Source organism: Pelmatolapia mariae, linkage group LG5 (genome assembly GCF_036321145.2).
Source record: "Pelmatolapia mariae isolate MD_Pm_ZW linkage group LG5, Pm_UMD_F_2, whole genome shotgun sequence".
Classification (NCBI taxonomy): Eukaryota; Metazoa; Chordata; class Actinopteri; order Cichliformes; family Cichlidae; genus Pelmatolapia; species Pelmatolapia mariae.
Window position 1 is genome coordinate 5,711,362 of NC_086231.1, and position 24,998 is coordinate 5,736,359.

A 24,998-nucleotide genomic window follows, 5' to 3' on the forward strand; every position below is an offset into this window, starting at 1 on the left:
ACTTTCTTTTTTGTTCTCAAATAACTGACAGCGCTAATTTGACTTTCATAATCACAGTTTAGTTTGGAATGCAGTGACAATAATAATGTTATAAACGGAGAGCTTACTTTTACTTTTTCTATCAGATGTGACAACATGCCATTAAAGTAGTAATTTGTACCAAACCATGTGATACATTTGCTCTGAAAGGCTGCAAGATTTATCGCTTACTTTTTACACGGACTTTTTTCCATTTTTGCCACCTGAAGAACTTGGTAAACAAGATTGTTGCCCTTCACTTATTAACTGTTGATAGTCATATTAGCATATTCCTGTTATTAGTAACCTAGCGGCGTTACTGCGATTGAATGTATATGGAAGCATTAACCTCTTTATGAGCTGATATTTGAATAACTTGATGTAAAGTTTGTCAGAGGTGTTGATTGAGGCGGCGGACAGGATAATAATCATTTTGCTTCAAAGAGGGCGCCTCTCCCCTTCTGTACCTCTGCTTCATGACGCTCCGGGCAATCATGTGATCCGACCCTGCTTCATTCCAGATGCGTCAAGTGGCATGCAGGCGGAAACGAGCGTTACTCTCACATTGCCCTCAAAATAAAAGCCAAAAGTACCTTCTCGGCCTTAAGATTTGGTGGGTGGGTTAAATGTATTGATGTTTGTTCTGTGTTCGCAGTTCAGGTGAAACGTTATACTTTAACACACACACACACACACACACACACAGTCACACACACACACATATATATATATATGTATATATATACCAAAGAAATTAATGTATTTACTAAATATATTTTTAAAATAATTAAAACTCCACTAATGTGGCTGTAAGTTTTGTGCAGTTCAGAGAGAGGATTTTAAAGCCAGTTTTAAAAGAACTGCAAAAATCTGTGAAAAGAATAAATGTTTCACATAGCAAAAGTTTCAAAGGCTGTTTTTTTTTTCTTCAATTAATGCTCGGATGCCTGATTTTTATTTTAAGCTTTTTCTGGGATTTTCTGTTGCTGCAGGGCTATATTTATCAGGAACCCTTTGCCCTGAGCTCCACATAGATTTGCATGGATTAGTGAATCAATGTCAAATGTCACATGTTAAATAAGTAAATAAAATAAAATATTGAAAATATTTCCCTTTTTTCTTACACTTATAGGAGTACTGGGGTTTCTTTGGGACCTCTGGACAAATTAGCCAAGGCTCAAATCTAAGCCTATTGACGTTCCCTTTTACTAAATGCATGGTTTAGAATTCTAAAGACCCCGACCCCTGTATATTTAATGGTAAAAAGTTAAACAAAACAACAACATAAATTGTCTTAGTAAGGTCTTAGACCACCATGTGTTGCCAGATAATCCCTCAAAACCCAGATGTTCAAAATATTTTCTTGCATTTGGTGGTAACAGTGGTGGAAAGTGCTGTCTAAAATTGGAAGTCTAAAATTCCAGTGTTGGATGGGGCTGAGAGCACATGACTGTGAAGGCCATTTATGACATGTCACTGTGAGGACCTTTGCTATCAAAACAAGTCACAAACTATTTGCATTTTTTAACCTGAAAAATTCCTTTTTGTTCTTCTGCAAAACATTAAGTTGGGATTATGACGGCTGATGTGATTTTGTACTCAAATCATTTAATGACTCATCGCTACCTATAAATGGGGACATTGTAGAGCACCATCATTGAGGTAGAAATGTATAATCATAGGATAAAGGTCATCATTCAGCCCAACTTCCTATTTGTGCCACTTCCCTCAAAGGCAGCTGTTCTGAAATGTCAGTTGCAGCCAATGTATGATGGTGAAGTGTAAAAATATAAGGTGAAAAAAAAAATTATGACGTTTTTTTTTTCCTTTTGCAGGGGAAATAACCCCTATCACTATTACGTTACCTCCATTGTAATTACCGTTTTATGTTATTATTACTGATTATACACATCAGTCCACAAGTTTTTTGTGTCTGAAGAAGGCCACAACAGAGAGATTTTGTAAATTATTATGGAAGCTTGTTTTCAGGCCACAGAAAGAAATAAACAAAACAACCAAAACAATTTTTTTTGCCAGCCATAGGCCAAACATGTGGGATAATATATAATTTTCAACTTACTCAAACTTTTAGAAAAAGAAGTTTTAAGTTATGAAGTCTAAAATTTGAAATGAGAACCAGTAATTTTGACTTGGATGGCATTTTTTAAAAATGTTTTTTTTATTTATTTTATTAAATTTTTCAGTCAAAATAAGCTCCCATATATAATAGCAAGAAATGACCTCGAATTAGTGAACTGTGAACTGAGGGATTGCACAAAGGTCCAGTATACAATCAGGCAATGTTAGTCTTGTAGAGTGCAAGAATACAAATAAAATGAAAACACAGAAAAACATTAAATCAAAGACGTGTGACCTAACTGTATACACACCCTGTATTTGTTTTTGTGTGTGTAAATATGTCAGCAGAAAACACTTAAAAAGGACGAAAACATCTATTTTTAAGAGATTAGTTTCTGGGTAGTTCCGCTTATGCGTCCATTCGGCTTTTATTGTGAAAGCTTCCAGCGGAAGTCGAGTTTCTCCGTACCGGAAAACTTGACCACGGTTCTTCGTTCCCAGGGTTCCGTGAGAGCCGTTTGCCCCACCCCGCCTCTACAACGCTATCTATCTCAATGTTCAATTCTCAGAGAAAAAAAAGGTGGGCAAAAATAATTCAGGGTAACACAGCAAAGAAACAAGTCTCACCTCCCCGACCGGTTCATCGGAGCAACCGCGGCCTGTCGGCGGTTAAAAATGACAGCGTCGCCGTTGGACCAGTGATTGAAAACACCGCGGTATGTTCATGTATCATGCACATGTAACCATAATCTACCATACGGATTCAAAGGGAATACAAAAATCCGAGAGACTTGACAGCGCCTTGTACCTGCGCCAAACGGGAAAATAACGGAGGATTTTCCACGAATATCACCTGGATATCGCGCTATATTCAAGGACATCCAGCTGCCAAACACCGCCTTAGCTCGGCCCCGGAGAAGCTTTCCGATGTGAGGAGAAATATAAATTGACGTTACGGAGAGAAAAAGGACGGAGAAGGGGCCTCGTTTCTTTCCCCCCTTTTTTTCTTTTCTTTTTTCTTTTTTCCTTTTTTCTTTTCTTTGGGGGGTGGGGGGGTTCTCGTGAAACCCTCCGAAAAAAAAGCCAAGCACCAGCATCTACTTACGGGGGAGAGGAAATAATTTGGACATCGGCTAAAAACGGGATCTTATTGATAAGGCTCCTATATAACGTGACTGTTGTGGTGGAGACAGAAGCCCGGGTTGTAGCCTGATGATTCACATGCCGTCATTTTAAGAGGAAATATTTATTTTTTAATTTCTCCCCATCCGCCCTGTTAATGTGCTTTTTTCCTGGCCAGCCTGAGATAGGATTTCAAGTAATAACCTGAAATTATATTTAAAGGGAGAGTCGATGGAAAAAAAGAAAACGGGGCTCTTTTTGGTTGTGAGTGGAAATGAATTGAACGGCAGAGGAGTGAGGCATCTGCCAAAGATGGGCTCCGGAGGAGACATTTGCTGAGGAAGATTTAACATCAAAGCGTGAGAAAATATACATACGTGTATATTTAAAACAAAGGAGGAAAAGAAGGGGGGGGGGGGGGGGGTAAAAAAACACCCTTTAAGGAAGCTGGACCCCACCACCAGCACCACCGCCACCCCTAGACGCTCATTCATGTGCAGCCAGAAGCTGGAAATTTTACATCCACTCTCATATCAATGTTGATGACTTCATTGCGGATTTACAGTGGGGGAAAAAATACAGGAATCAAGCATCTGAGAAGGGCGGCATCGTAGCTCTGCTCCTTTCTGACTGATCTGTTGCTGATAAATTGCCAGTAAATATCCACACCCCCCACCCCATCCCCTCCTCCACACATACACATTGTGCCACAGCCTGGTGAAGCTCACTGTCTACTACCTGGCGTCTACTTCTTCTGCATCTGGCAACATACATGTCACCCATTTTGAGCCAGGTGTTCCTCTCTTGGGCCAGTCTAGGAATTTGGGATTGATTTAAAAAAAAAAAAAAATCCTCTCTTTTCTGATCATCACCCTCTTCTTTGACCCACCTACCCCAACCAAATCAACCGTCCTGCCTCCAAACCCTGAACCTGCAACTGGGTTTTTGGGAAGATGGGCTGCCTTGGCAATAGTAAGACTGAAGACCAACGAAATGAGGAGAAGGCACAGAGGGAAGCCAACAAAAAGATTGAGAAGCAGCTCCAAAAAGACAAACAGATATACCGGGCAACTCACCGGCTACTGCTGTTGGGTAGGTTTTGTGAAATTTAACATTACTGTTTCCATTTTGTTCCTACAAAACAGCATTTTCACCTGTTTAACTCATGTTGGTGCCACTGTAGCAGATTGTACCCATGAAAAATGTGTTAGGACCACTGTTACAGCAAGGCATCAAGAACTGATGCAACGCCATGAAGTCCCGACTAATTCGCTTCAAGCGTCTTGGCACAGGACAGTTGAAAAAGCAGGCCTGTCTGCATTCATGGGATATTATGGAGCATGATTGCAGAACATGTGAGAGAGAGAGAGGGGGGGGCAGACAGACACCACCATCTGTGTGAGGGAACCACACACACACACACACACACAGGCACCATGCAGAGGCCGGGAGGCCACTCGCGGGCGTTTGTGCATGGCTCTTTCTCACCTCCACACATGTAAAAACCCCCAAACTTGTGATCTGGTTCATTTGTGGCTGCAGCGTACATCCTGGTTGAGCCTAGTTTTCATACTGCATATGACATACTTTTTTTTTCTCTCTCTCTCTTTTTGCATAATCCCTCCACACCACCCACTCTGGAAATTAATATCCTCTAATTAGCCATTATTTGGTAAAGCTATTTTTGGCCTCATCACGAGAGCCTTCCTGACATGATGCAGTATGAACCTTAAGGCCAGCCCTTGTGCTGGACTACAGAGTGCAAATTAGGATTACTAGTTTGCCTTGAATGCCTGTTTCTCTCGCTCTACGCCTTCGCTGAAAAGCAGGCCTGTAGCCTGGCTGGCTACTGGTGCTTGGGGATGGAGATGTGATGGCCGGACTCCTTTCACACTCAGTTTTGCAAGGACACGTTGAAGGCTGTTCTTATCCAGAAATTTATTTTCTTAATTATTAACATCAGGGTTCAGGGTCTAGCAGTTTTTCTCCTGAATGACATGCTCGGGGAGAGAATAGTTGTCTACATGTTGGAGCCTTTTTTTTTTTTTCCTTGGTCCTTGTCGCCTCTGGAAGAAGGGGCAGACTTTGGTAAAAGTGCACGTGTTGTGCATCAGCCTTCTCCCTATGTAAAACTACACAAGCTAAATGTATTTATGATTCAGTGTTCCATAAAATGTGTAGTACAAGTTAAAAGTAGTATCCTAGTGTTTAGTGCTTTGCCAAGGTGAGGTAGAACAATTCAGTTACCTGCGGTTCCCAAGATAAGGGTTTGGCCACCCGGAGTGGATCACAGGAGAAATCTAAGGGGTCATGAGGTTTGTTTTTCTGGTCTGTGTGTGTTGCTTTGTGACATAATGGGTCTCAAATTGTTCTTTAAATGAGACGTTTAAAGGGGAAATCTCTCTTTGGAGGAACTGCCTTTGGAAGAGGTCACCAGCCAGAAGTGGCAGGAACCACCGGTTTAATCTTTAACAATGCAGTGTGTATAATAAGCTGACCTTTTTGGGGTTTTTTTAATGTAAAATCAGAAACTGCAAAGTAACAAATACATGAAGTAATGTTTTAAAAAAGGATATTTCCTTCTTAAACACAGTGAAGTAAAATGCACTGTTGAAATGGGAATACTCAAGTAAAACTCAAGTTTCTTCATACATAAGATAAGAGCAGTCAATGATAAGAGCAGTAAAAAGAGATAAGAAAAGTAAAAGGTTCTTGACTCTTAGGTTGGGTACATTGAGGTCTCGCCTTTTGGCTTTTGTGTAACATGCACTGTTTAAAAGTAGGTAAGGCCTGTGACAGGGCAATGTCTGTGCACAATGGACAGGACTTCTCTGCTAAGGTGCAACATTGTTGTAGTTCAAATCATTATAGGCATCGCTGTTTAGTGCTTCCAGGACTTGTCTAACCTCGGAACATCAAAATGCCTTCCATCTCTGCTCCTTCCTGGATATTTTAGTTGCTTGTACAACTTCATGAAACTCTTGTCTGACTTGTTGTTTCTCTGCTTTCAGGGGCTGGTGAATCCGGGAAAAGTACGATAGTCAAACAGATGCGAATATTGCACGTTAATGGCTTCAACGCAGAGTAAGTTTCGCTGGTTCCCCCTCAGTTCACTATTCACTAAACACTCCCACAGTTTCTCTTTAGAGTAAAGGCGCCCATTTAGATGGATATCTGCTCAGGTACTGACATATTTGTTGACCAAATACCTAAATTATGTAATGATGTTTTGGAGAGGAGTAATGGGGCATTAAGAAGATACCACTGATACAAAATACCTTTCCCACCAGTCTTCAAGTTTTCAGGTAGAGCAGGAAACTTGGTTAGTTATTACTTTTAAAATCGGCTTAAATACAGAAGTAAAAAGAAGCATTGGATGTTACTGTTCTTACCTATAAATAATTTCTTTAACCATATATTTAGAAGTGATGAATTAGCAGCTGTTTCCAGCTTGTTTTATATTATAGCTAACAGAAATACTGTATTTGAAGTGTTAGTTGGACAATGAAAGAAAAAACAAAATGTTATTGGATTCATTGTGAAAATGGTAAATCAGATTGAAAGCCTTTTATGATAACTGTTTAAAAAAATATTCTGTACATGTCTATACACCAACAAATTCCATATATTAATATAGTATTTTATCATAGTGGGTTAAACCAATATGCATCAAGTGCAGTATTTTAAGAGGCATTTACCTTTTTATAAAACCTCGTAATGCAGCGAGTGTAAACTTTTTTTAGATTGCAGAAGCACTGCTGCAGTAGTTCCTTACTTTGTATTAAGTTCATGCACAGCAGGATCTTCTGGTTTTTACCTTTTCTAAAATCAGTCGGGATGCATGCTGGTTAAATATATTCCACATTGTTTATAAGAATTAAAACAGACTTCCAGGTCCTTATGTCACAGCCCGGTTTGACGCAACATAAAGTGTAGACTGAGTCCAGAGTTTGCAGAAACATTAGTTTTATTTTAAATTACTTAACCTCAGCTAAAGACGACAGCCCGGAGAGCATGAAGGTAAGAAGTGGCATCTTTCCCCGAGCCAACCTGAGGCATGCCTTTATCCACGCCTCGTCAGGTGTAGACAATTGGGAATTAAGCCTCTGCAACACCCAGAGACTCTTTCTTCCAGAAAACCATTGTTAGTAATGACACCTGTCGTTAAGTGCACTGAAGTCAACGTGACGTCGGCAGAGTACGTACTCGCGTTCTATCTACGATTAGCATCAACCAAATCAGTGAGGAGACAAACTCCAGTTTGTCCTGACCTGTTATGCTTGTCATTTATATGCAGTCTACAGTGGCTGAAAGATAAATGTACACCTTGGTGTCAGTATAAGGATAAAAAAGTTTATTTAATAAAACTACCAATGCCGGATGAATATTTGCTAGCCGAGTTGCATCAGACGGTCTTTCTTCTGGCCAATGTTAGCTAACATTAGCCTAACTGCTGGTATGGACAGATTACTGCCCAACATAACAGGTGGACATCCTTCTAACCAACCACTTCCTTTCTAACTTTGTCACTGGTACAATAGAGCTTGATTTAAACATTTCCATGGTAACACCGATCTCCTGTCAATCACACTGGTAGAAGATTGCTGCCATTTGATTGGTTATAGTTTTTTTTTTCTGCAACATGGTGAATATAATGTCTTTAAGGAAGGTTGATATCATACCATCGTTTCACAATATCAAACCTCATATTGTGTTTACTTTGGATCGCTACAGTATTATGGCTCATAATCAAAATCCCTATGGAGAACTCTGCTGAACTCTGTACCATCTGAAGCAACATGAGTTTGTCTTTTTTTGTACTTACTGCAAGTTTGCGTTGGTGTCTGAGTTGTGCTGTGAGCCAGCTGTTTGTTAACATTACTGATAAATAGACGCAGTGACTGAAAAAGGTTGCTTGGAGAAAGTTTAAGCAGCAAAATGCCTTTTAAAGGTAATTACACAGCTTTAGATGTGCTTTATGTTGTCTCACATTTATAACAAAGAAGTAAAAGGTTTTTCATTTTAGTAAACTGTAAAATTTACTAAACATATTCTCACTTTTTCAACCCGATGTTCTTAACAGAGGGGAGGAGCTCCTGTCATTCCTGTGAGTCAGGAAAATAAAGTTGTTGGGGTTTTCTTGTATTGTTGTGGAGCAAATAGTGAAAAGTTGTGTGACACAGGAAGAAGGCTTTGTCCTTGTCAGCTTTTCATGTGGAAACATGGCTTTGGGTGCTTTTAGCCACCCTGTCTTGTGAATTTCCTAAAACTCCTTCCCAACTTGATGCAGTGGAAATAAAAGTCACATTTTTCTATTCTTAATCATCAGTTTCCTTGAAAGGGGTTTTGGGCTAGAAGCATCATCATGTGCTTATTTTTGGGTCGCATCAAACAGACGCTTCTCACAGACCCAGGCGCCCTGGTGCAGTGATGAATTCCCAGTCTCTGTTAGGGTTCTTTTTCACTCTGTGGGTTTCCCCCTCTGCATGCAAGGCTTTGCCATTCAGTGTAAGGTGCCGGTAGTGGGATGATGATGGTGGTGTTTAGTGACACACCAGGAAATGGGTGGGGGACACGAGAGATGACTGAGCAGGACAGCTCCCTTTAATAGAGGTGATCTGTTATTTGCTTATTTATCTTGTGGAGGTCCTAGTGTGAGGAATATAGCCTTTGAGTGAGTTTCATTACATTCACATGGAGCCTCAATTCCCTCACTCATGTTGCTTCCTCACATCCTAGCTCCTCCCAGCTAGGATGGAGGTGAAGCTGCCGTGTGCTGCGTTGTTTGCTGCTTGCTTGTATGCTTTTGATTGGCTGGGATTTCTTTATGGGTAGGGTTATATCGCCACATGCTACTTTGGCATGTTCTTAACAATGCTTGCAATCACTTTGTTGTATTTTCAGGCGGGTGGGAGTGTTCACATAGATGTAGCCAAAAAGCATCAGGACTCTATTTTTTTTAATTTGATTATTTGTTTTTTTAGACAGAGGCTACAACTGTTGAGTCAACCAATAAGCCAACTGGAAGAAAATGTAAACAAGTTAGACAAAGAGAATGAAATACATGACAAGGTTGGGTTGCCAGGTAAACCCATAGACTAACATTAAACTGAGTATTTGTGCCATCACCATTTTATTTGTTTTTTAAAATAAATCTAGACATTATAAGTGAGAGATGGCTCTGACGGTGAAGCAGAGGGACGCGAGTCATAGGCTAGCAACTTGCTTTTTAAGCTCACTTTAAAGCATACTGTGGTAATATAGAATGATGTTAATAATTTGATATAAAAGCTGTAGCCTTATGAATTACAACCTGTTTTCTATGAGATTTGATTTAAAGCAGCTGAGTTTAGAAACTCGCATCATTTTTTTAGATTAATGACAGTTTAACTGGGAGAAAGGACTGACTCTGTTGGACTTGGTAGGTCAACAGAAACACTGAGTGCGCTCATGGTTGTACTCGAGTGTTACCTGAGCAAAGCTTCCTTTAGACCGTAGAGAGATCACAAACTCAAACACAGTCAGGTTTTATTTGACCTTTTATCAAGTTACTCACAGACTTGCTGTTAGTTAGTGATTACTGGCTGTGACACATGTGTTCATAGCAGGAGAAGTACCTGAAGCTGCTTACTGCATGTGTTTTGGTGAATTTTGTCACATAGAGTCAGCGACTGGTTTGACCAGCAATCAGAAAGGAATCGATTCATTTTTGCCTGGAAAAAACAAAACAGGGATGTGTGCAAAAATCCTGTGAAAGCAAATATCTGAATGGATTTTTGTACTTGGGGCGGATTTCTCTTTTTAGCCTGATTGCGTTTCATGTCATTAGGTCAGTTTCAGGTCTTCTGTGCTCTTTTGACTTGTTTTTTTCACCAGCCAGGAATATATCCTACTGACATGAATTTAAATGCCAATTATTTAGAGAAATTGGGTGCTTTTTAAAAATATTTGTAAATATGCAGACAAAAGAAATCTGCACAGCTGTGTTGGTCTCTGTATGGAGAAATAGTCATAGGTGAGAATGAGGATCACTGCAAAAATTCACATCTGGAATAAGGCAGAAAGTGCTCAGAATAAGTGACACAGGGTTGTTTTGGGGAATATGTGCTGCTGTTGTGTTGCCTGTTCTGATATAATTGTTATTAATCCACCTTATTATCAACAAGGCTTTAAAAGATTTGAATATCAATTAGAAATGACCAGCATTCATCCCAGAAATATTATATTTTTGGTTAAAATATTGACATATTTTACTATTTCAGTGCCAGCCAGCGATGGTAGCTGATTAAAATGCCCACATGTGCTTTTATATTAACATGTGAAGTGGCTACAACTGGGAAGTTTTGTTTACATTTTACATAGGACGCATGAGCGAAAGATATCCACCCATGCCTTTAATTTAAAATCTTTCCCCTCAGCACAAGTTGTACACGCTTAATTTTAGGGTTTGTATTCTTGCTGTAAGGTTAAATAGCCCGTTGTTGAGATATTTGTGGAATTCATTATCAAATCTGAATTTCAACAACCAGACTTTTGTGTTTTGTCAGGACACATTTGAAGGAATCCAGCACTTATGTTTCTGTGTGACGTCAGTGCTTCGCGATATCAGCAAAGCTCACAGATTGCATGAACTGCCACGTTGTGAAATTCTGTTTATCTTTACAACGACAAGAAAGGACAAAATGTGAACCGTATTATTTAATTTAGCAGTACTTTGGGCTACTTGGTGTTCATGACTTCTCAAACTATAGTACAAAAATGTACTATAACAATCAACTAGCTGTGTGGTTTAGTGCTTAATGAATGTCAGTGTCAAAATTAAGACAAGCTCTGCTGTTCTTGTTTGGTATCAGCAAAATTCAGTGGTTGCACTTGGTCAGCAAATAAACAAAATATCTGTGTATGTGGGGCAGTCGTAATACTGATGTCAGATATAATTTAGCTCTAGGCTGACAAATACATCCTGGAGAAGTTAATATTACACAGCACATTTCCACTGGAATCCACTGGGACTGACACTGAAGAAACAAAACATCTCTGTGTAATTACAGTTTTTATTTATTTAAAAATATTGTTTCCTGTTCCTGTTGCACTGCGATGGCCATATTTGGATTCATAGCTGTACAGGAATATTTCTTTAAATGTCATCATTCACTGTTAACCTTTGCAGCTTAGGTCAATTAAAGCTAGTTGCCATCTATGCTTTTAAGTGATAAATAAATAAAGCACATGTGAACTCTTGTCTTCACAGGGAGAAAAAACAGAAAATTCATGATATTAAAAACAACATTAAAGAAGCTATAGAGGTAAGACACTGTTCTTTTTTCCTCCCACTTTGATAGATGAATGATGTTTGTTTGTAATGTTCTGTCTGATATGCAGGTTTTTGGCTAAAAGAGGAAAAAACATGGATTATGTCTTAAAAATAATAAATAAAAAAAATCCAAAACTCAATGCTTTATTCTAAGCGAGGAGGCTTTCAGTCGCACATGCCTTCAGACCGGTCAGCGACCCCATGTGCGCTCCCAACCAGCTGGGAGTCGTTGCAAAAATTTGCTGCACCACAACTCTCCTTGCTGTTACTTTGGGCAGTACCAGATTGTCACAGTCACTTGTAGTTTGCATCATCTCGTCTACAAACACTCACTACCCACTCGCCGGGTGGTGGAGAAATTTCAAAACGTGCGATGCAAACTAGAAGCAACTTACTAGCGACCAAAGCAATCAGATGGAGGCTTGCGGTGCAGTCTCGAATACCTCCAACCACATGGGGAATACAGATTTATCCCTAGCAGGTGGTGGTTATTGGGGATTGCTGAACAGCCTCTAGACGTGGGTGACTGAGGGGCTAAGATGATGAAAATTTGTATCTAAAGCTGTTTTGAGGCAGTGTAAACACATTTATGAATAGTATTAATGAATGAGGTTTTTTGTGTTTGTGTTTTCTTTTCATACAGACGATTGTGGCGGCCATGAATACACTCACACCTCCTTGCCAGTTAGCCTGTCCTGAGAACCAGTCTCGGATTGATTATGTCCTGAACCTAGTAAACCAGAAGGATTTTGATTTTCCTACAGTAAGTTCAACTTTACTTCATCTCAGATCTCTGACTTTTAATTGCAGTTTGTTTCCTTCTGCTTTCAGTCGAACCTCTTGTTCTGTGTGTAAAGAAAATAATGAATGTCATGAAACGTGATCAGACAATAAAACAAAATTGAACAGCACAAATTTTGAAGAGCAATTTGGTTTTAAACAAAGCTGCTGCAAGTTAATAAATCAAATCTTTTTCCCCAGTGGGTGTTTTTTGTTGTAAAATCGATCCTGCTATTTTGCACTAACAGGTGTAAATGTGTTAGATTCTCATTACTAACCTGCTGAATCTTACAGGTGTTCTGGCTAGTTGTGCTAGAGGTGAGTAAGGTATCACGCGACAGCCTGTATGAGTCCGCCTGGTGTGTTTGCGTGGTGATTCAGTAATTGGCAAGTGTGCTTCCGCTTGGGAGGTTGTCAATTGAATGAGCCTCTCACCTGAGAGTACCACACCGCCGATTAACTCTAATTGTCTGTAATAAACCTAAATGCGTCCAGAGGGACATGTCTTCCATAAACGCGTAGACCAGTCTGCTCCCAGCGGCCTGGGAGGAAGTCGATGGAGGTCCCACCCCCGATCTGGAGATTGATTAATTGATTTATTTGCTCATGTCTTTCTGGTATTAAGACTGGTGTTCCAGATTAGTTGATCAAACATATTTTACAAAGTAATGTTCACCCTTCTTTACACTGGACGCCCCTTGGGGTTGAAATCTGCAGCCACAGAATCAGTTTGTGTGTGAAGTATTCTGGCTTTAAATTTGTGTTTCGCTACTGAACAATCTCCAATATTTCAGTAAGTAGACAATGACCGCAAAATTCAAGCTTTTTTTTTTTGTTAACTATCTAACAGTGGGCGGTTAATTAAATTTAAATTTCAATTACAATTTTGCATCCAATGATTATTTTAAAAAATAGATTTTTTAAATTACATTGATCTTAAATTCAATCTGGCACATTGATTACTTTTTTGCATTTTTACTATAGCGAATCAGATGTTGAATGTGTTTCCTCCACCCTAAAAGCCCAATCTCTTACTTTAGCTTAGCTAGAGCCAAGATCATGCAGAAGAAGCAAAAGTTGAAAATGTTTCGATAGATGAGCGTATGTTGGGAACAGTTTGTTGCAGCTATGGATGAGGTGGTCTCTCACCTGGTCCACTTTTGGGGACAGAGGGGTCAGGGGATGTTGGCTCTCCGTTTCTCTGTGCGTCGCTGCGATGCCGGTGTTCTGTCCAGTCAGCATACGTTCTCAAATCAGCATACACTTTGGTTTATGACACCCTGACTTGCCAATTTACAGTTTGGCATACAGACCTTTTGTCGTCTGTATGCCGAACTGACGGCTCCTATTCACATGGTGGAATTATGTATGTATGCTACTCTGATTTGTCTGCTGAGATGATGGAACGACCGGTTTCCTGAGGTGGGTTAGTGTATGAAGGTGCGCTAATACTGAAAAACACACCATTATCTCTACACCAGATCAGCCTGTGTCCTGCCCTACATCCATCTCCCTTTCTTCATTTATCTGGTTGTTTTTCATTTAAATTATGTACTAATTTAAAATTTAAGGAAATCATACATTCAAAAAAGTGTTGTTTTTTTGTTTTTGTTTTTAACACATTCAGTAAATGCATGTTTAAAGTGAATGAATATTTTGTTTTGGCCCTATAACTATCCCCATTATCTGCTGACAGATCTGACAATAAGATTATGATCATGCAACCACACACAGTGAAAAACACGTCCTTTGCGTATGGGACGCCAGCTATGAGAAGCTGGCAATCACTGTTAAAGCGGGGATTCAAACAACCAGTTCTTTAATAGTGATAGTTTCTGATAAACGGGAGAAAAAAATCCCTAACTTTAGTTTCCCAAATGTGAGTTTGCAGCCTTTCTTTTTTGTGATCTTATACTTTCTATGTTTATTGTATATAGGTCAAATTAACTGATGAGTAAACCTCTACAAGCAGAAAATAAATGAAACTCCTGAGTGCAGCATTACTCAGTTGTTGTCTAACGGGAGCGGTTACATAGAGTGAAAAGAACACAGAGTCTGTGTTTTTCCAGCACGGTGGCCTTAGTGTTTAAACTGGTTGCTCCTTTCGTGTAAATTTGTCTTGTACATTTGTCATTTACAGCTGAGTTTCCAGTGAAGAGTGAGCGTATTTGTGTGTAAGCAAAAGGAAGTCTCCTGATATTGTCTCTGTTACGTCATGGCAAATTTATTATGTGGGCCTATCTCGAGCTGACCCTTCCCTCGGGCTGTCCGTCCGTCACTAGACTTCCACTGCAGGAGGGAAAAACCAGAACTCATTTTTTTAAATTTTAGGGTGTTGAGGATTACAGTAAATCCAAACGTGAAGGCAGTGCTGTTAGTGAAGTACTGCTGTGATTTTTGAAAAGTTCACAGTGATAGCTGGTTATTTAAAGCAGTGTTTAAAGAGCATCAAAAGTGGAACAGTTTGTCCGTCTGAACGCGTGTTTGTTAAGGAAAGAGAAATGATGGGGTCGGCTCCTTCTCCTCAGCTGCCTCCTCTTCCCGCTCCCCCTTGCCTGGCCTTACGGTCTACTGGAAACCAGTTTGACTGGTTGACGCTGCCTTTCGCTGTAGACAGACAATAAGCATAGGGCTTGTGTTGAATATCCACAGGCTTTTTGTGAATTTCCCCTCGAAGCTTTATGTCTAATCAACAATCCTCGTAATTATTATTCACTAAAATTACTTTTTCTTTGTAAAAATGAACCACTGAAGTTTTTTTTTCTTTTTTTTTAACTCAAGCCTTTTTAGTCTTTGTAGACTGATTTTTGCACACCTGTGCTCAGCTATTTGCAGCACACAGCATACCCAATCCTTAAAAACCTTTCGATGGTAAAAAGAAAAGGAACGTTCAGGGAGAGGAGCAAAGGAGGGATCCCTCTTTCAGGACAGACAGGTGGGGTGTGTGTGTTTGTGTGTGTACAAATTCACCAACCCCTTCACTTTCATTTTACTGTAGCAAATATGCAGGAAGTCTTTAAATGAAAGTGACCATGAAAAAGTAAATAAGGCCGAGATGCATCAAAAAAGGATGGGAAATAAATAAAGGTCATCTGTGGATTTGGCATAAAGATTTATCTGTGTTTTATTTTATGCTCTTATAATTTTTCATTGTCTAAGTGTATTGATTTGCAATTAAAAATAATATATAAAAATAAAAGCCTTAATAAACACATGCGCTACTAAAACATATAAATGATACCTTAATTCTAATTCTGTAGGAACCCTTTTAAATATAATTAAATGATAACTGCAGCACAGCATCTCAGATTGGGTCTATAAGAAGCTCCAATTCTTAACATGAAAACTTTGCATAGCTATTGTATAGCTTTTTATACAGCAGTAAGTTTACAGTCCTGCATAAGCTGTAAGGGAAAGAAACTGGTAATAAAATAACGAATTTATTTGTAAAGCCATATTTACATATTACTGGTTACTGTATTATTTAACAAAATAAAGTTAAAAAAGAGAATAAGTGAGTTAGTGGTTACTCCTAACTGAAACACTTCTTTTCTTCTTAAAGCCAACATTTTTAGCTGATTAACAAGCTGGTCTGACAAAACAACCAATGGATACAGATTTCACCCAGATTTCAACTTTCCCACTTTTTCATGTTAGTTTAATTATTAGATTCTTTTGGCCTTTTCTTTTTGTAGTTGAGCTGATCATGATAAAAAATTACATCCTTTGTAGTTGTTGGGTTTTTGTTTTTTGGCAGGGTAAACAAATTATTAAACTAAATTATATTTAGCAACATTTATAAAAAGTTTTTGTGTGCACTTTTTTTTCTTTGCTGCAATTTATTTCAAATGGTGCTTATTGCTTTCGATTGATAATTTATTCTGAAAAATGTTCATCTGCTTTTATTTTCTTAACTGTTTATCCAGTTTAGGGTTGGAGGAGCTTTAGAGCGTTTCCCAGCTGACACAGCTTTTAGCTATCCAAAACTATAAATTCAAAGCCCTTAAATCCAGGATGCAATTACAGTGTCACTTGTTTTTACGTCATTACATTCAGTTTTTCTAAGTTGGTTCAGAAGGAAGTTAATGTCATTGTCACGATCATTAGACCTTCTGAATTCCAGCACGTCCAAAACGTTGCTCTGAGCTCTTCCCACAGTCTACAGGGATAAATTAAAATAACAATAATGAATAAGACTGTGTGTGTAAAGACAACAAATAAGTGCATACAGTTCACCTGTATGCACGCACTTTGGGGACGATCAATCAATCAGATACAGCGAAACGTTAAAGTTAAAATCCACATGCGTAAAATAAAATAAATTCTAAAAACTGCAGTGGCGGATACATGACCAGTTAGTTCTTCTGTTAGGTAACAACTGTTTCCTGAGTTGAGCAGTGCCTTTTGAAAAAGTGTGACAGCACTTTAATGCCACCAGTGTGAATATGTGACAGTCAGGGACCTGCACAATGCACAAACATTTATGTCATGTGCAAAATCTCACTTTTTTCCACATGTCAGAAGATAAAAAGTTCCCAGGGTTAACTTTTCAGAAGAGTGTACTATGAAGCAAGATTAGTGGGTTTCTGTGGTATGCCGAGCTGAAAGCCAGAGTTTTGTGCGCTAATTGAACCTAGCTAGATCACCACAGTCGTTTCGGAATCGCCACGTTTAGAGCGTGCTCTAAGAGCGATAAAGATTTTCTGCAGAAGGAATGTGTTTTATACATGTAACCTGTTGATCCATACCTTTAGGAAGCAGACTCGTTGGGAACATGTGAACATGCGAAAGGCCCCGTGCTGCCAACTTTTCCCAAGTTTGTTTTATACTCTGCGAACTGCAGCTAATTGTGTTTTTAGCCTATGAGTAAAATCGTGTTCACTTTGATCTGGTGACGAATTAAACTTATTTCTACATCTCGTGCATTAGGTCATGTGACCCACCTGAATGTACTGAGTAGCCTATAATATGTTTTATAGTTTCACACTTTGCACCTTTTGTAGTCATCAAGTTATAAACACACAGCAGCTTCTGATAGCATACCATAATTGCAAAAAAAACCCCCAAAACCCATGCCCTCTTTATTTGTTGCATTTTTGTTTAATTTCTTATATCCTGTATTAATCTTAATCACCCATCCCTCTGTCAGAAGTAGGCGACAATCAGTCTCTAAATTTTGTTTGTAGGAATAGTCAAGGGATACATCAAATGCCCCCTTTTTACATGAGCGTGCACAGAGCCTAAAAAAAAGAATGGGTTAACAAAGACAGCTAGTTACCCACCCTCCCCAGCTAATGTAGATGAAGCCTAGCTATACTGGATTTGCTACATAGCAAGTTATATCTCTCAGAGTGTTTTGATTCTAGCCCAGCTCATAGCCGTTAACTAGTCTTTACTTGTCGGACCAACTCTGCAGTGATAGGTGAAAAACACACTGCCCAGCATTTGGTTAACAATTACACTGAAGCTGGTAACACTTTTATGGCGATTTCAGTAACTTTGTCTATGTTACTTTCCACACACTAACAATAGATTGCTACTCATATACAGAACTTACAAATTACCCAAAAGGCCACTTCCCTAAAGTGAAAGGCTCAGCTGATAACCCATGACTTCTACTCATTCCATTATCCTACTTAATCCTTACTGATTTTTTTTAATAGTATACAGTTTAACTCTATGTCTCATAATGGCTTATTTGTGCCTGTCTCTATTGTATGTGACAATTCTAGATCACAGTGAAGATAGGCCCCTGCGTAGTGACAGTCTAGCCTTGTGTCGGTACAAAGCTCTCCGTTTCTACATGAACTCTGTGAACTGCTCTGTTTCCTGCTTATATCAGTTTGCTCATCTGCTGCTCCTCGGCGAGCCGGCCTTTAACTCCAAACTAAGCTGGGGTGTATCACTGCCCCCCTCGGCTGTCCTTAAACGGTTTCAGCCATCGAGAACCAGATGAAAAATACAGCTGTAAGAAAGAGACACAGGCCTGTCCAAGACCACACTCAACTTTTTCAAGTAGAACTAGTCACTAATATTAAGAGCAGATCATTAGTTTGTCGGTCCTTCTGTACCCCGCCTTGTAAACACTACATTTCTTGAACACTTTTCAGGCGATTTCATGAAACTGAACTCGGTTAAACTGATTACACTATAGTGATCAGGGTCACGGTGACATCACAGGAAATTATGACATTATAAACAAATGCTTAATCCAATAAAATAATTATGCGATGGCATTTTATATTTAAAAGGTCAAAGGTAAACTTCACTGTGACATCAGAATGTCCTGCAAAAGCTGACTAAATGCGACAACAGTAAGTGTTAGTCACATTTGACCAACTTTAACTGCTGACACTAGTCTGTAGGGACAGTAAAGTTACCATTGACCATTGTAGTTTCCACAAAAGCCTGACCAATACAGGATTTTTATAATCAATACTAATAGCTGATCAGTTAAAAATATTCCAGTAAATAAGCCCACGTGGTTTTCTTTTTAGACGCATAAAAAAAATTCTCTAACATTTCTTTATGTGTAGTTATTTACTCATTTTCCCAGCTCTGCTCGGATCAGCTGACTGTTGTTTGCACTGTTCCAAGCACGTGTGTTGCCAACACAGGAAGCTGCAGAGTGCCCTCTGGTTCACAAACTATACCATGTTAATACTCATAACATGGTTGAAGGGTGTTTCTCCCGTCTCCTGTTTTGAGTTTCGTTTATCAGCAGGCTTATACCAGCTGATGGTATCAGGCGGCTGATTAACCATTCGGGCTCTAGTGCCCACACTGAACAGTGTTATAAACCATTTACCTGGTTCAGCCCGAGGTTTCTTCCTGTTAAAAGGGAGTTTTTCCTTCACAGTGTCACCAAGAGCTTGCTCATAGTGGGTTGTTTGATTGTTGGGGGTTTCCCTTTATTATTGTAGGGTCTTTACCTTACAGTATAAAGCACCTTGAGGCAGCGGTTGTTATGATTTTCCGGTATATAAATAATTGAAGTGAACTGAATTGAAGTGAACATTTGTGTGACGAATGGGAATCCAGGGTAGCATGCGTATACGCTACATGTGGTTGCAAACAATTATGTTGTACAGGTGAGTGCAGAGGCTAGCTTAACATATATTTTGGGCTGTTTGCTCAACTTTTGGAGGTCAACACAGCACATGTTGCTTCCTGTGTGAAAGGCCCTGTAAGTTAATGATATCCAACGTCTGTAATGCATAATGCGTGGCCCAAATGCCCCCCAAAAATCCAAAAACATGCGCAGTTGAGAGAGAGAAAGTGAGAAACGTACATATCAGGAGTTTATCACTTCCAGCACAAAGAAACATCTGACATACAACACTGGGTGATTTAGCCAATTGTAACTGGGTAACATAAGTTGACAGATGTAAGCTGAATTGCTGAAACGGTATGAAGTCTTAACTTTTACTGGCTCTACTTTGTTTAAAATATCTAACCTGTCTGTCCGGCGCCCTTCATGGTCCCCTCGCCTCACAGTGAACAAAAATGGGGAAAAGTTGGAGATAAGCATCTCTGCAAATTCGATCACGTTGCAGTTATTTAAAAATCAGGACATCAGAAATATTTTGTCTCATTTGATATTAATGACGTCTGGCTGTAGTTTCTCCACACACCCGCCGAAATCTGGGCGTGAACTTCTCCATCCACGCCCGTGCATTCCCAGAAACCTTGTGGTTATGTGGATATGTGACGCATGACTATAGAGAGGGAAATTTGATTTATTGTAAATCGTAATTGAAATTAATTAATGCAACTTCAGGTGTTGGTGGAGGTTAACAACCATAAGGTGGTAATTCTTGTTTTTACAATCAGTTACCCTGTTTCCAGTCGCAGAAAGCCGCAGATCTCAGGTGTGTTGCTGATCCAAACAAGCTTTTGTCTTTTCAGGAGTTTTATGACCACGCAAAGATCCTCTGGCAAGACGAAGGTGTGCGGGCATGCTGGGAAAGGTCCAATGAATATCAACTCATCGACTGCGCACAATAGTGAGTCTTTGCTTTTCTTATACTTTTTTCACCTCTGTACGTACACTTGCAGTTAAACGCAGGCACATTTCTAACTTCCTTTTTCGGGTTTTGACACTCAAAGGTGAGACATATAAACCATTTAATGTGTGCTCTGTCGGGGGTTTGGGTTCTTTCCCCTGTGGTTTATGTGAGCTCAAGGTGTGAAGATAAATGGTGATAATGAATGCAGTTCTACTTTGTCAAGTGTGTTTATTTTGGCTAGTTTATTTTAGTAGTTTGTAGATAATTTCTTTAGGCTAGAAATAATGTGTTGTCTCTCTCTCGCTTTTTTTCTTTGAAAGGATATGTGGACTTTATTAAGGTGTTGGTATTTTGTTAGTTGGTCCACCACTTTAGTATTGACTGAAATTTTTGAGCTACCATTAAATTGGTTAATATGAAACCTCTGACTCACATTCGTTGTCCCCAGAGGATATTTCCCTTGTGGGGACACCAGGGGATTCCCTTTGTAGTTTGGACTAAAACCTTTCTATAAAAGTTAAAGCCACTTTCAGTATGAAATGTTGCAGGCAGTCTATACTTGCAGTTGTGGCTTGTGTATGCCAAAAATGGCGTCACAGCTGCTGGTGTGCAATGTCCCTTTGGTGATGTTTTGGTTTGCCATGCACCTGCCTGCGATGATATGCTCTGCAAAAAAAAAAAAAACTGCTAAAAACTTAGCAATCACTTTGTTTGCATACTATTTTGACCGTTTAAATTTTCTTCTCAGCTTTGACACTTACCCATGTACGTGTTGACGTAGCTTATTTATTAAAACATGGATTTTCCACATGGTAACGAGTGCTGTTGAGAGCATGCCAGAGCAACAGGTGGCAATAGACCCTACCACATAGAAAACTTTATAGAAATATTGAATCCTACAGACAATAACTTTGTGCATGTGAAAAACTGAAAATGAAGGCACACACCGCATGTGGGCAAAGGCTTGATATTCAAGTGTTTATCATTGAAAAGTACACTGCTACTTCTTGTGCCCACATTTATGACTATGGTGCTGTGTTGACGTCACAGGTCCCTCAAGCAGCCACTAATGTGTCAGGCCAAACTGTGGCATAATTAGTAAAAATGTGTTCATTGCATTGGTTCAACTATTGTTCCTATTTTGTGCTAATTAGCAAATATTAGCTTAAATGTTAAGCTAAGGTAGTAAAAACGGTAAATGTTAGTGTCATAGCGTCAGCATTTAGCTTAGAGCACCTCAATGCCTCCGTAAAGCCTCAAAGAGCTGCTAGCATGGGTGTTAAGAAGCATCACAGATGGCCGGTGTTGGTCGCACCAATTAATTGTGATTTTGGTCATTTTCTGACTAAAATTTGTGCTCACCCAATCTAAAGTTTTCATGGTGCTTTACAGATGTTCCTGCTGTGAATTGGACTGTTGAAAGGTTTCGTTTCCATGTGCTGGCAATTGATTTTTATGTCAGGTGAATTTCTGGTTAGTCTTTGCTAAACAAAGTGCAGACCTTTTGGATGGTGATAGTGTGTGTGTTTTTACTGATGGGGAATTGGTTAACCTTCCTGGAACAGCTTTTTGTGTTTTCTGCATTGAAATTTGGAACAAATTTGGAGGAACATTAGCTTCAACTTCTCCAACCCGTGCCGCCTGACTCTCCCTCTGCTGTTCCAAGCATGTTATCTTTCCCTTTGGTCTTTGGTCAGTCTGGCTTCATTATAAGACGCAAAACGATCACATGCATCAGAGTATGGGACGTGTGCTGACTGTTTCATTTGTCGTTGTGTGTTTAAAGCAAGTATCAAATATAAAGGCTCTCATAGCATTATATTCGTCATTTATTGCATGCTCATAGCATGCAATAAATGACTAGATATAACGGTGATGCATGAATTCAAATGGTATATTTTACTGTAGCAGCCAGTTAAGGGGGAACTATTTTTAAACTAGTTCACATATATTTAATTATCGAGTTTCTAACCTTTGGGTTTAGATCAAAAGAGGAAGGAGTGAAGCAAAAAGTAAAGTTGTACTGCACAAATTCATGTTCAAATTGTAAGACTTTTGATATGTTACAAATAGTTAAATCAACTATTTGATGAAACGCTTAATGAATGACTTTGTCTCCCAGGATTTACTGTTAATCTGTAAGGACTACATGCCACCAGGTCCACCTTCAGCTCCGTGTGGCATGTTTTACATAAAATCTCACCGTAGTAACTCAAGCAATCAAATGAATGAGGAGTGAATTACGTATACATTTCCAAAAAGTAGAATTAGAAGTTCTACTGCATGTAAAGTTGTACTTTGTGCCTTATTTTTGATGAGTGTACTCAGTTACTTTACACCGCTGTCTTTGTGAGCGTATGTTGTCATTGGGGGTGTGTATGCATGTCATTTCCATGTTGCAAATGCGACCACAGTTGTTTGTCGCAGTCACAGTTGCATGTGTGTGTGGCACTCTTATGTTTTGTGGGAGGCGGGTGGGCTGACAGCACAGGCTGTCAGTGAGATGATCATGAAAAACCATCACTGTAAGAAGTGTGATTGAACACATGCGGCGTTTCACGCATCTGAGGAGAGACAGCGATTGAAAATGACAAAAGATCTAAAAGAGAGATTGAAATTGAATGAGGGTTTTCCTCTGTTGCAGGAACCCTCTCCTCTCTTCTCTTCTCCTCTCCTCTGTCCTCTCTTCTCCTCTCCTCTCCTCTTCTCCACACCCAGCAGCCCCAGTGTTATGATGGATCAGATGTTGGGCTGGGTGGCCAGACCGGAAGTGCTCCCCTCCCCCCTCTGTGTGCTTATGTAAACGGAGAAGCAGAGAAAGAGAGAGGGGAGAGCTATTTTTAACCCAGGCAGGCTGCAGAAGGAGAAAGAATGAGCGACTGTGTTAGAAGAGAGAGACAACTTCAGCATTATTGATGAAGGTTGTTAGCATTAAATGAAAATGTCAACCCTGGATCAGCGCAGGAAAAGTGAGGCCCACCACGTACACCTCCTGCCTCTCTCTTTGCAAAGATCACCTGACTCGTGTCATGATGGGGGCGAATAAAATCAGAAAAAAAGGGAAGAAGAAGTTGACATGGCACTGATGCTTTGTCTCTGTGTGATTAGAAGGAAGTCACTGAAGCTTCCCCGGTTCTCTTTTTGCTCCGTCATGCTCCGCCGTGATGCATCGTTATTGTTGCTGTTTTTCCCCGATGCATTGAGGATGCGCTCTAACTGTAAGATGTTCACATGCAAAGTCCGCTCAGTGCCTCGTTGCCCAACAGGGCTGAGGCGAAGGGTTTGTTTTGTGTCAGATGACGAGGCCTGTTTGTCAGGTTTCTATTGTCTCATCATATACAGTATAGCAGTGTGTAAGTGTCGCTGTAAGTGTAAGAATTTTCAAGATAAGTGGAAAAGAAAAAAAAATCTTAATTTTTATTTATTTATTTTTTTCAAATTGCTTCACTCACCACTTCACAGACTCTGTTACCTTATACACATAACAAAGGCGAATCCAAGCTTCTTTTGGGCGCTCCCTTGCTAACAAACAGCATGCCACAGTGGATGGCTTCCCATACTTGATTTCTGATTTTTATGCTGGTTATCCTTCCTGACCTAATCTCCAAGGGTTTTTTGTCTCCTACTCGTCTTGAACCAGGGATCTTTTGCATGTCAGACAAATGCATAAATCACAAATCTATGGGCATAGTACAGCCAGGGGTATTATTCCAAGTTTCTTATATTATTTATATAATATTCCTAACCTTGCAAATATCCAGGCTTGCAGTGGTAAAATTTGCAAGACAAAAATGGTACATATATCCAGAGGAATTCATTGAGATTTAAGACACAAATTTATAAGAAACAGATGTTTAAAAGAAAAAAGTTGCTTTTATTTTTGCCAAGCTTCCACATCATTTCAAAGTGGGACGTTGGAGGTTTTGTATGCCTTATTTGGCGAGTCACAAATACACAACAGTGGTAGTACAGACTGCACTTTCTACAGTTTTACTGCTGCTGCCATGTTGGATTCCAAAGTTAGAGTTGGTGTGACTTCGCTGACTTTCCGAGTGGGAAGTCCAACTGGAGGGGGCGTTTGAGCTGAAAATCCAGTGGAATTCTGACTTTCCACTTCAAATGGCATGCAGCATCATTCCTAATATAAGATGGACTATTCAAATATAGTCTTTTTTGCAGTTGGGGTTAGCAATAAGTGTTTATTTTATAATAACCCTTACATTTCTTATCATCATAAGAAATGTAAAACATTTTTAAAAACCTCTGTGAAAGGGGAATATCACCTGTCCAAAGCTTCAGTATGGTGAGCGCAAATTATATTATTATTTTAAGAAAGGTTTAATTGGATCAAAGATCAAGTTGAAACGTATCTGACTGCTGTTCCCAATTTTATAAACTTTAGGTTATATAAGGTTTGCTTTATTTGTTTCCCTAAGGGCATGCTGGGTAATCTGGCCAGGTAGTATGGCAGTGTGGAGGAGGCTCTGTGGCTACAGGACATTCAACAAGATGCCATAAAAAAGAGAGGGATTAAAAAGAGAGACTTATTTTAGTGTTAGATACTTGTTAACTCTGAGAGAGTTAAATATTTGTGTGGTTTATTTTATTTACGTGGTATTTATTGTATGACAACATGCAATTGTAAAAAGTGAAGCATGGCTAATCTTTTGAAAATA

General features: G+C 39.4%; 1 protein-coding gene across 2 annotated transcripts in view; it reads left to right on the forward strand.

The window, feature by feature from the left end:
• The first annotated feature begins 2,588 nt into the window (after positions 1-2,588).
• Positions 2,589-24,998, forward strand: part of LOC134627399 (guanine nucleotide-binding protein G(s) subunit alpha-like) — a 38,234-nt gene continuing 15,824 nt past the window's right edge. For both annotated transcript variants that reach the window (XM_063473440.1, XM_063473441.1), the window contains exons 1-5: positions 2,589-4,311; positions 6,231-6,303; positions 11,471-11,525; positions 12,177-12,296; positions 20,222-20,319. In XM_063473440.1, coding sequence (XP_063329510.1) covers positions 4,173-4,311; positions 6,231-6,303; positions 11,471-11,525; positions 12,177-12,296; positions 20,222-20,319 — 485 coding nt within the window. In that variant the 5' untranslated portion in view covers positions 2,589-4,172. The remainder of the gene's footprint in view (positions 4,312-6,230; positions 6,304-11,470; positions 11,526-12,176; positions 12,297-20,221; positions 20,320-24,998) is intronic.